Raw genomic sequence first — 12,046 nt, 5'->3', positions numbered from 1 at the left:
AGCCATGCTGGTCAGTCAGTCACACACAAACACATCGGCTTCGAGCATAAACACTAACAGGATACTACTGTGCAGTGTGCAGACAGACAGAGCCATGTGAGAATGTAGTGAGCTGTTACTGCAGACGAAAAAAGGGGAAGTTGAAGGTGTGAGTTGGTGGGGACGAGAAGCCAAACTCCTCACCCTGACGACTGGGTTTCTCTTCACATACCACACAACCCCCTGTTCCTCTACTGCAACACCTGTACATGTGATGCATCCCCAACAGGGGGACTGTATTGCAAGTTGCGCAAAACGTGCTGCATGAATAAAGTTTGAATGGATTGGCTGGGATAAGAGGAGCAGCATGGAGTCGGAAAGGCTCCTTCACACCCACTTTACCACTCCGTTATCTACTCCCACCAGGGAGACGCTTCAGAGCACCTCCGGGCAAACAGGGCTTAGGGTTAGCCAGTTCAACTCTCTCACACACACACTCTCTCACACACACACACACACACACACACACACTCTCTCTCTCTCTCACCCTCTCTCTCTCTCTCTCTCTCTCTCACACACACACACACACACACACTCACTCTCTCTCACCCTCTCCATCTCTCTCTCTCTCTCTCACACACACTCTCTCTCTCTCTCTCTCTCTCACCCTCTCTCTCACCCTCTCTTCTCTCTCTCTCTCACACACACACACACACACACACTCTCTCTCTCACCCTCTCCATCTCTCTCTCTCTCTCTCTCACACACACACTCTCTCTCTCTCACCCTCTCTCTCTCTCTCTCACACACACACACGCTCTCTCTCTCTCACCCTCTCTCTCTCTCTCTCTCTCTCTCTCTCTCACCCTCTCTCTCTCTCTCTCACCCTCTCTCTCTGCCAGTTGAAATAAGACTTTTTAATGCAGTTCTGCACACCTGCTCTTATTTATCTGGAATTGTTTGTTGCTGCCCTTTTGTTTGATAGTCGAACGTTCAAGAGCTTTCAGTTTATCTTGTCTGTGTTTGTTTGTGGGTTAAGGGGATAGTTTGGGGTTGAGTTTTATGTAGTTTCTTTTGACTTCCCCTGGCAGGGCAGTGAGTATTATTTCCCCTTTTTCCTTTCGTTTGTTTGTGATCGTTGTTTTAGTTGGTCTGTCCTTTTTCTGTTCTTATGATTTTCTCTTCCTGTCCTGCCATAGACCAGATATGGGGAAAGCCTTTTTGTTTGATTAGGTGATGTATTGGTTTGATACGTGCATTATATGATTTTTCTGTAGGACCAATGGCGAAATAAAGCCTTCCTCTGTTTTTTGGACATTTCAGAAACTCTGCCTGTTTCCTTGTGGCTTTGACTATGTGTATGGCTCAACTGGGATCCCATTATTGGGTTGTTAGTTGGTGCTGTAACTGGTTAATTGTTACAAACATATCTACCCATATTACAACAAACGCAATCTATATCTATACAAACATATCTACCCATATTACAACAAACACAATCTATATCTATACAAACATATCTACCCATATTACAACAAACACAATCTATATCTATACAAATATATCTATTCAGTTTCCTTACACACACTCAAGTCACGAACGGGTTTTTGTGACAGCACCTGTGCTCTCAGGTGCATTGTGGGTACTGTGTAAGCAGACAGACATGCCTGATAGCTATGAGGGGAATGGGAAGGGGTTCTGTAGAATAGAGCAGACTTTGGTGAGAGCCTACAGAAGAGACAGGGATAAAGCCAGCATGGACAGTGAGCCAGGTGTGGACAGTCTAATGGTCAATGGGGAAGATGTAGCATGTTGTATATGATTGATGTATATGATCGAGTGAAACAGCCTTACCATCGATGAAGGATCCGTTCAGTGAAATATGGATGAAGACCTTGCCCTCTGGCTCCAAGTCCACCTAGGCACAGACGACAGCAGACGTTAGCTATTGCCTTTGGCAGGGTTGGGATTTGATATTGCTCTTATTGGACGCAAAGAAAACAGAGCAATAACTGACTGCCTATTACAGTTTGTCAAACCAGAATGTATAATGCAGAAATACGTGTACTTAATTGTGAATGTGATCTAGGTAAACAAACAGTGAACCTGGGAATCAGTGGCGGTTCTAGACCATTTCAAATGGGGGGACCAGGCTGGGGCACATGTGATTTTAGGGGTACCAAACGTTGGAATTACTCTCTGAGACGGGGTGCTGCACATACTGTATGGGAGGGACACATGAAGCAGGAGCCCCCCCCCCCCCACCCCCACCATGAAATTTGGAACATCAAACACTAAATTTCCTGGATTCTGTGCACCAATTTGTGCTGGATTAGCGTATCTACAGTACTTTTATGAGCAGGCATATTTTGCCACAAAAGATTCCATACTTAACTTAAATAAGCTGCCATGTGTGCACAATGTTTAAATATTTGCCAGTTATGGGGGCCACAGGGGAGTCCAGGCTTAATATTACAGGGGCACTGGCCCCCCTTTAGAACCGCGGCCTAGAGATGTAACAGTATGAAAACTTCACATCATGATTATAGTGACCAAAATTATCACGGTTATCAGTATAATCGTGGTATTGTTAAAATGTGCTGAAAATGTTAAAATACTACTGATACACACAGTGAAATCATGTCACTGAAATCATTTCACCAAGTTTTATATTGAAAACCTTAGTTGATTCTGGACAGTATTTACAGTGAGTTTTCCAAAGTGCAGAAATCAAACACGGTTCTAGTGATAATTTTATTGTGATAAATTTAATCGGATGTTATGGTGGTTTATGATTATACCGGTTATCGTTACATCCCTAGAAGTGCATATGCTGGGTGTATCCACTATGTGTTTACCATTCGAGAGCCTACACTGGCTTTGTAGCTCTGTAGGTTTGTGTGTCTGGGAATGCCTGAGCGTGTAACACGGCAGGAATCCGAATGATGTAAAGAAGAGACTGGAGAGCAGGTCCGTCTGGTTTAACTCGGTCAAATGTTGCGCCGCTCTGCGGAAAACGTCCGCGTACACACACACACACACACAGGCAGAAGTACACAGAAGACCCAGAAACAGACATACACACTGAATTAAACAGACAGAGACAATGGAAGACGTTCTCAGTTGGTGAACGCCAGATGCTTTTCCGACGCAATTATGTCAATGGAAACCGCAAAATGGAAACTGTGGTTTACTTAGCCACACAAATCTACAGACACATCGCGTCACATATGTACCTATACGCAACTGGAAATCTTATGTACCCACAACAAGAGTGATGTCATCTGTATATGAGCTATAGATTCGTCTCTAATCATCTTTTCAAGCCTCTGCCGCCATGGACCAGACAGTTTGCTCTGTCTGTTCTCCACATCTGACAGGCTCTACTGTACATCTGCTGTTGACGATCAATGGTTTGGGAAAGGAACGGCCCCCCTCACACCATCTCTTCATCTTCATTTGATGTCTCTCTCCACCCCCCACCCCCCCCCGCACCCAAATCCACAGCTGAGATCACTCTCATTCTTCGACCAATGTCATGCCATTTCACTCTCCATCTTTCTCTTTTTACATAACTCCCTCACTCGCACTACCCCCTCCCTCTGCCTTTGTAAAGAAACAGCGCATTCAGGAATCATATGAAGACAGTTCAGAACTCAGGAGTCATATGAAGACAGTTCAAGACTCAGGAGTCATATGACGACAGTTCAGAACTCAGGAGTCATATGACGACAGTTCAGAACTCAGGAGTCATATGACGACAGTTCAGAACTCAGGAGTCATATGACGACAGTTCAGAACTCAAGAGTCATATGATGACAGTTCAGTTCTAAATTAGGCTCATTGGTGCTGACAAGACAAACACAAATGCTAGCCTACATTTAAAAAGCAGAAACACTGGCTGACAGGGAGTGATGCAGAAACGGCAGGGGGAGTTATATTTTTATCCATTCCAGGGGGCGGGGGGGACCGTAAACATTCCCCCTTCAACAGGAGAATGATGACATCTGTTCGTAAATACCTGACTTAATCTAACTGTCCTGCCAGGTGTGAGGAGTGGGTGGGGTGGGTGGGGGGGGGGGGCACTGTGGAAACTGCCCAGCCACGCTGAGGATGTGAGTGGGTGCCACATACTGTACGCCACAAGGGGACTGAGACACAACAGATATGACTGTACAGTTGCAGTATGGTTCTATTCTGAGCTACTGCTGCTGTCTTCAGGTAGGCGCCACACACGGGCTGATGGATGTCGGCCATGACACCTCCGCACCTCCTCTCCCTACAATACATTTGCGGAGGTGGAGAGGGCCGAGGCCGTGCTGCTGAGCTGTTCCACGGTCAAGGTCCTGTAGTACAGCAGTGGTAGGAAAATCACTGTCGTGTTGACGCCTAAAAATACCTCAACAACAAAAACAGCTCGCCGCCAGGGACGCTGACTATAACAGAGGTGTTGAATACAGAGAGCGAGGAGCCTTTCAAGGTGTTATGATGCCTCAGAGAGAGAAGGAGGTTAAAGTGAGTACCGCGGGCCGTGCCCGGGGGTAATCTGGAGTAATCCTGTTTAATGCAGAACATCCAACGTCGGAGCTTTATTCCTGTAGGTGGAGAGAGTGTACAGGCCAATGTGGGGAAGAGAGTGAAGGGAGCTTGTTGTGTTTGAAGTAGAGGTCTGGGAGAGAGAGCCAAGGTGCCAGAGAGACGGGGCTGTGAGCCAACAGAGGTGCTGGGGTGGGGGGGGGGTTGGCTCAGTGGCAGACGGTGAGAAACAGCACTAACAGCCGCGCGGGCGTGTGGAGGCCTGCTGCATCCTACTACTCTCTGCCTCACGTGTGTCGAGTGAGACAGCGTTTTATCCAGAAGAGCTGACGAAGCATAAACGCGTTCAGATCGGTCTGATAGCAGTATCGAGCTCTCTCGGTGTGTGACAGCTAGGTACATCAGAGCCCCGTCTTTCACAAATCATCACATTTATGCCCGTTGAAGACATCTGGTTACTGACATGTACAGATGTGGATGGCTTTTCCTAGGCAGGTTGAAACAAGATTGTCGGGTTGATTTCCATGCAATATAATGTGGCTTGAGACACATGCGGGAGCTGTACCTTAATACATGACAGGAGATGTGTTCTGGACAGGAGGGAATGTCCTACCAGGAGTTGTTTAGCAGAAATTATGAGATTATGAGTTCAGCAGCAGAGTGATGGGAGGCCGCCCAGCGACGAGTCTTGCCCACTGTCGATACTGGTTCCACCGGGCCCCAGGCCCGCACAGGTTCAGGTTACGACTACCTCACTGACATCGGTTGTTCACTCCTCGACAGCACCGAAAGTGAACCTTGACAATGAAACTGAGCTGCAGAGGGCAGTTTGGCCTGGAGTGAGGGAGCACAGCAGGGATGCTGGTCCTCCTGAATCTCCCAGAGCAGCAGTGGGTCACAGCATGAACACTGAGTCACACTCAAAAAAAGGATCACACTCATATTGGCCTCAGGGATTTCTCAACCCTGAATGCAGAAAACCAGTATGCTTTTCCTAGGATTGAAGAAATTGTTGTCATGCTGTCTTGAACTTGGGTTGGTTTACAGTGGATTATGCTACTTCAAGCAAACAACAAAAGCTTATGTTGTATGGAGGTGTCCATGTAATCCCTGAGGGTATATGTACACAGTACACCACCCTGAGGGTGAACAGATAATGCCTGTTCATTCTCTGTCTTTCAAGCGTTAACCTTCACTATAGCTTTACCTTTTGTCCTCTACAACTGTTATAGTTGGCAGAGTAAGAGATACAGCGAGATATTATCACCCCTTGGTTGTGTGTACAAGCAAGTCACGGGTCGCACATAGGCAAAGCGTAGTGGTTCCTAGTGCTCAAAGATGATTATATATTTTTTGTTGGCACAAAGCTGGTAGCTTTAGCAGGGCAGAGGCGAGTGTGTTTTTTCTGATGTCGCCACTGCCTCTTTCAGTCCCCTAAAGTATGTTGAAATGAGCAGACGAGATGTTGGAACCTCGCTCTGATCAAGGGCCTTAGTGAGGAGGAAATTGTCCTTTCCAGCCATCCTGATCACGTGATCACACATTCTGTTTCTCTACCGTGGAGAGAGATCATGATGATCAAGATGGAGAAGCCAGGCTAGTGGATATGTGCTATCGTGGGGGCGGAAAGCCAAGCCACCACGGAGAAAAGATTTTAATTGTTCGAAAACCATCTTCACTTCTGTGAGTAACGGAAATATATGATCTGTACTGAAGAGCAGACAGACTGGGTGAAAAAAGCTAATGGAGAAATGTATGGTCCCTGTAATGGAGAGCTTCTGCCTCACTGACACCCTGGACCAGAGCTAGTGAACTCTACTACCACACTATATCATAGCATACTGCCACAGCCTTGGCCATAACCTGTCCTGTACATTTGTTTTGTTATACTATATTAATCCCCCAGGATTGGTCTTCTGCTACCTTGGGTCGGACACAGCTCAGCCAGCATGACCGGCACCCCTGGGTGTTACGAGCAAGAGTTGGGGTGAAGTGCCTTGCTCAAGGGCACAGCAGTAGACATTGACTGATGGGAATGATGGGAACTGATGAACCATCAGACATCAGTTCGTGCCCACCTCGTCAAGTGGTCCGGCTCGACCTAGCGAGCTTTCAGTCACTGCTCTACTGGAATTAGTGGACTGCCTTACCTTCCTGAGTCCCAGATGTTACCATGCCATGTCTGTCTACCCAGCCTGGTCCCCACAGGGGAGGTTGTCCGTTACTTTTAAATGTGCGCGTGCGTCACATTTGCTTCATTAGTATCACCTGTTGTACCGCACGGGGCTTGTCGTTACAATCTGGACTGTAGTGTGTGTGTGTGTGTGTGTGTCGCACGCGCATAGCGAGAAAAACAGAACTTTGAAAGATGTGTTCGGGCCGAAGATAAATTAGGTACAAAAGTTATGATGTAGTCTTTTATGATAGGCTACAGGACAACCCTGCGCTAATTAAGGTAAAACCCTTATGGCAAGCCTTGGACAGTGATACTTTGGTGAGTTGTGCTTTTGTAGGCTTTTATCTATAGGCTAATATAGAGCCCTGATAGCCCTACGTAGCCATTTCTTAGCTAATTGACTAATAACCAATCTGAATTATTAACTGATGATTCATTGATCAGAGGTCATAAATGAGTTCTAGCCTACGGCTGAAAGGACCACCAGAGAGAGTAGCCTAGCCTAACTTTTTCAGTCCACCTGACGCCCCACTGTGCTCAGGACCTGGCGCATTCTACTCACCCATCCTTCGAATGTGTCCTCTGTGTTTGCAGTCCTGATCAGGTCTTCAAACTGAATCGAGCAGTTGGCAACGAAGTCATCGTATCCTAAAGGGGCGTCGTGAAAGACTGCCAACTCTATTAGTTTACCGTCACTGACATTGAGGCAAAACTCTTCGTTGTAGGTTGGCATGTTGGTTTTTTGCTTTGTATGGGTTTGTCCAATTTTTAAGTCGTCTACCTTTATGATAATGTAAGGGTCCAACGTGGGGGGCGTCTTGTTGAACAGAACAGCGTGGCGAAGGGAGAAAGTCGTTGGTTTGAGGTCCACAGCCTCACCTATCCTAAGCTTCAAATATCCCTTGAACTTCATATTTTATGTAGGCTCGCCAGTAGCCTAAAACACACAAAGAAAAGAAAGTAAATATCAAAAAGCAATGTCCCCTACAACTCTATATTAAAATGAGAATAAATCCCTTTTTCGGAGTCCGATTATGAGTCCAGTGTTGTGTCCCTGAGAGTTCATGTTATGCTGCAGGTGATATGTAGGCTAATGCGGTCCGAGCCGTGCTGCTGCGCCCGTCACTTCCCCCACACACACGCACACCAGCTCATGAAGTGGGCTGATCAGCCGCTGGTAAACCACACTGCTCAACAACCTCTGCCTGCTTCAAGGAAGCACAACATGTGTTCCGTAAAAAGGAAGTAAAGACCAACAGTGCCGAGAATGAGTAAAAAGTTCCGCAGCCTATAACTTCCTTCACGTAAGCTACGGCGATGACACCACTCTTGGCAAACTGCTTCACGTCAAGGAATTGATTAGATCAATCGTGTGTTGAACTTGTAGTTTCGTCGGGGGAACTAAATAAATCGTCTAAAAAGACTTTCTACCGTGATGCAACACTGCTTTCGCAGGTAGGCTACAGCGAGTTGACTCACCTGTTCCTCGGCAATAGATAAGGAAATAGCGCCTCTGTGCGGTGTCATGTCAAATGAGTTTTGGGGGGTGTAAATACTCTATCGTGAGATTGAAGAAAGCATTTTGCTCTTCTGCAGGGCTGTTAGTAGCCTATGGCTGTTACTGATCCCGTTATATCAGATCAGTGATTTTTCAAGGATGGTATGAAGGAAGGATGGATTCTGAGATCAATTGTGCCAGTGTGTAGATGTGATGACTCTCTCCACCCTGCACTGCAGGTAAGTAGGCTAAACCTACTTTATAGATTAAATGCAATATTAAATTGGATTTATTGTGAGTGTCCTAACAGCATATTTTTTTCCACAGATGAAGGGCTTGTAAATCAATACACTTTCCCTCAGCCCTCATTCCCACTCTCCCTTTGACCTCAATCTGTTTATTTCCCTAATCCATGTTAGGTGCCTGTCTCCGTCATGCTCTCTTCCCTGGTATATGTACTCTGAGTCACTGTGTGTGTGTGTGTGTGTGTGTGTGTGTGTGTGTGGCTGGTGTTGGAAAAGTATACCCCCCCCTCTCTATCTTTCTCTATCTCTCTCTACCTCCCCCTTCTCCCCCACCTCTCTCTTGTGGTGTTATTTTAGAGTGGTTTAGTCCATCCATAAATGCCACGATCAAAGTCTTGACGTTATTAGTGTTAGACTTGACCTCTCACCTGCCTCTGCCAAATGTCAGCACCCCGCCATCACCCCCCTCCAGCTGGTTCAAATAAAGGCAGCAGAGCCAGGGGAACAGAGGTTGTCATAAAAGCCAGAGCTTTTAACACAGTTCTTACACATCCCTGGGATATAGCCTGTCCTATAAACAATAGCTTTAACCTGCCCTTTCAAAGAGGAGAGTGTGGAGATGAGGAGATAGGAGACTATAGGGTTATCTTAGTTTAATAAAATTATCACAAAGGTGGTCCAATGTAGAGGATAATAATATTGAATTTGATGTAAGAGCGTGATTTATGTTTACTTCAGGCTGTGAGATACCTAAAGGAACCAACGTTTTGCCTGATTTCATTTTGCCTGATTTGTAGAAGTCTGGCCAGCAGAGGGCAGGATAGCACTGTTGTATTCTGATGTTCACTTGATGACCTCATCTTCCTGCCCTGCCTCTCTCTCCCTCTCCCTCTCCATTTCCTATGCCTCTTCCTCGTCATGACAGAGGTATTTTGTCTGAGGCTACACCACATCTTTTTTTCCCCAACAACCATTTCACTGGTGCCACGGTTGGCATTTTTATGATCCAGGGGATGATTTGTTTGGTCTCTCTGTTTTCCCAACTGTCATCCTCTCTCTATCTCTCCAACTCCCTCCTGTCATCCTCTCTATCTCTCACACTCCCTCCTGTGCGCCATCTCTGTCTCTGCTGTCTACTTACTACAGCTGTTGTCATGGTAAATTCTTGAATTATGGTATGTTCTTACACATGTTACGACTCAAGCGTGACTTTACATGACATGGGCAAACTCATACACACCTCACTGAACACTGAAGCACACGCACACATGCACCTAGACATGCGCGCACGCACACACACATATACACACACACACAGACTCACACACACTTTACTACAAAAAACACATTTCTGGTGTGAACTCTACAATGACATGTTAACATCCCTGTGCACATTAACACAGAGGCTGCTACAGCAGACTCTGCTGTAATACCGTCCAGGGAATTCATTTGTACAACTGAGTAGCTGACTGCCACCACATAACCTTCACAGTCCACCATCTAATTTATGCTCCAGTTACCTGGGACAGCTCCATTCTCTGGCTCCCCGCCCAGGTAACCATGCCATCGGTGCCGAACTCGGTGCTGACCCCGGTGAGGGAAGACCCATGGGGCTCGTATACCAACACCACCACACCTCCTCCTGCACCGCCCCCAAAGCCAATTACCTCCATCGGTCATAGAGCTAGCGCACTAACAGCACCACTCACCCCATCGTATGCCCTCACCTATGACCCCCCCCCCAATTTCCCCCCTCAGGTAGGGTACAAGAGCCTGCCTGACGGAGACATCAATGAGCCTTACGCAACCCCTCACAGGGAAAGAGAGACACACACATATACTGTGTACACACACACACACACACACACACACACACACACAGCATTGCTTTGAATGAAATGAAGGCAGAACCGAGCAAGCGGCTAGTAAATCACTCTCATAAAAGCTGATTTGGTGCTAAGTGTCCCTTTATTCACAAGTCTGTGTTTACTACCAGCGCTTTGCCCACGGGGACACGTGACATCGTAAATGGTGCAGAGGTTGAGGAGAGGGGAAGAGAAATACATGGAGAGGTAAAGACGGGCCCGTGGAGAGAAAGGGAGAGAGGGGGGTGAGTATGAGAGGAAGAGGAAAATGAGAGTTTTGCCGTTACCATCCTGTAAGTGCAGTTGGGAGGAGAGGACTTTTTTACTGGCTTTTTTCACTTTTAAGAGACAGAAGGAAGAAGGGGAACAAAGAGTGAGAAGGAGTGGAGAGAGAGGGAGAGAGAGGGAGAGAGAGGGTGAGGTTGTGAAAAGCAGAGGAATGTGAGGGTGAGAGAGACCGGCCGGTCCTGAGCCGGACAGCGGAGCGGGGAGGAGGGGGAGGGGAGGGGAGGCTGTGTCACAGGCCCCTCCTGTGTAATTGGCTCCAGATGTGCAGCAGCGTGGCCCCTGCGCCAGCGAGGCGTCAGGGCCGCATTAAGGGCTCAGCCCGGGTCTGACGGTCCAACCCCCCTCACACACACACACACACACACACACACACACACACACACACACACACACACACACACACTCCTCCGTTCCCTCCCCAAAACAGAGCCTGCTCAAAGCCCCATACTGTGCAGTTGACCATTCTGCCCCCCCCCCCACACACACACACACCCCCTCCTCCTCCTCCTTACATCACAAGCCCCCCCCCTCCCCCACGTCCTCGTCTAACACAACTGGAGATTGTCGGTGAGGGGCATTCTGCTCAACAGCATGAGCAACAGCTCTGCTTTTTTTGTCTTCCTATTGTTGAGTTATCTTGACCTCGATTTCTAGCAGTGAGTAGACTGCACAATAACACACATCTACTGTACATTCTCTTCCCCGGGGCCCATTATGGGCTAATCTCTGCTGTGATAGCAATGTTAGGAGTCGATTTATTCTATGCTTTTGTGTTGCTATTGTGCCAGCCATGATTGTGGTGAGAGAAGTGATCAGTGTGGAGCCCAACGAGTCGTTGTTATTGAACCCTGGCATTGACAGAAGGCAGCAGAGGTTGCTGAAGCACTTCGGGAGACAATCGGTGGACTTTAATCGAGCCCAGTTCCCACATCCAGAATGCTGAGATGTTGAGCAACTGTCACTCAATGCCTGTGCCATGTAATTGCACAACCCTGTTCAACCACTAGAGCCACAAAGACGCCGCACCCTAGGAAAATTGACAATAGCAGAAGTCGACAATGTGTTCTCAATGCCATTGTATGGAACGGGGGTGAACTTACAAAGCATTGTGAAACAGCAGCATTTGCTTTTGCCCTACAATACATTCTACTATACTTCACAATAGTAAATTGAGAGTGTTAATGCTTGACAAGAGAGTTGCTCTTACTACGACTGGAGCGGAATAAATAAAAGTGAATCCGTGGTCTTAAAAGAGTCCTCAGAGTGAGGAATGTTCTGACTGTGACATGAAGAGCACGGTTAGTGATGGACCGTGGAAATCGATTGGCTGTGAAGAAGTAGACCAGGGAATGGGCAGAGGAGTGTGGTTGACAGGAGAGGATGAAATCGAGGGTTAGGAAACGCTTCACATCTGCAGTTGACTCTGTCACAAAACATAAGGTACTGTATCGGGTGGCAC

General features: G+C 47.2%; 1 protein-coding gene across 1 annotated transcript in view; it reads right to left on the bottom strand.

Moving 5' to 3' along the window:
* The window catches only part of prkcha (protein kinase C, eta, a), a gene marked incomplete at both ends in the record, with an annotated part of 28,983 nt that extends 21,379 nt beyond the window's left edge, over positions 1–7,604 (bottom strand). The window contains 2 exons of the mRNA XM_084438600.1: positions 1,834–1,897; positions 7,254–7,604. Of these exons, the coding sequence (XP_084294726.1) occupies positions 1,834–1,897; positions 7,254–7,604 (415 nt within the window). The remainder of the gene's footprint in view (positions 1–1,833; positions 1,898–7,253) is intronic.
* Positions 7,605–12,046: the final 4,442 nt, after the last annotated feature.

Source organism: Borostomias antarcticus (assembly GCF_949987555.1).
Source record: "Borostomias antarcticus genome assembly, chromosome: 5".
Taxonomy (NCBI): domain Eukaryota; kingdom Metazoa; phylum Chordata; class Actinopteri; order Stomiiformes; family Stomiidae; genus Borostomias; species Borostomias antarcticus.
The sequence above is the reverse complement of the archived record's forward strand: the minus strand, read 5'-3'. Positions and strand labels throughout refer to the sequence as shown.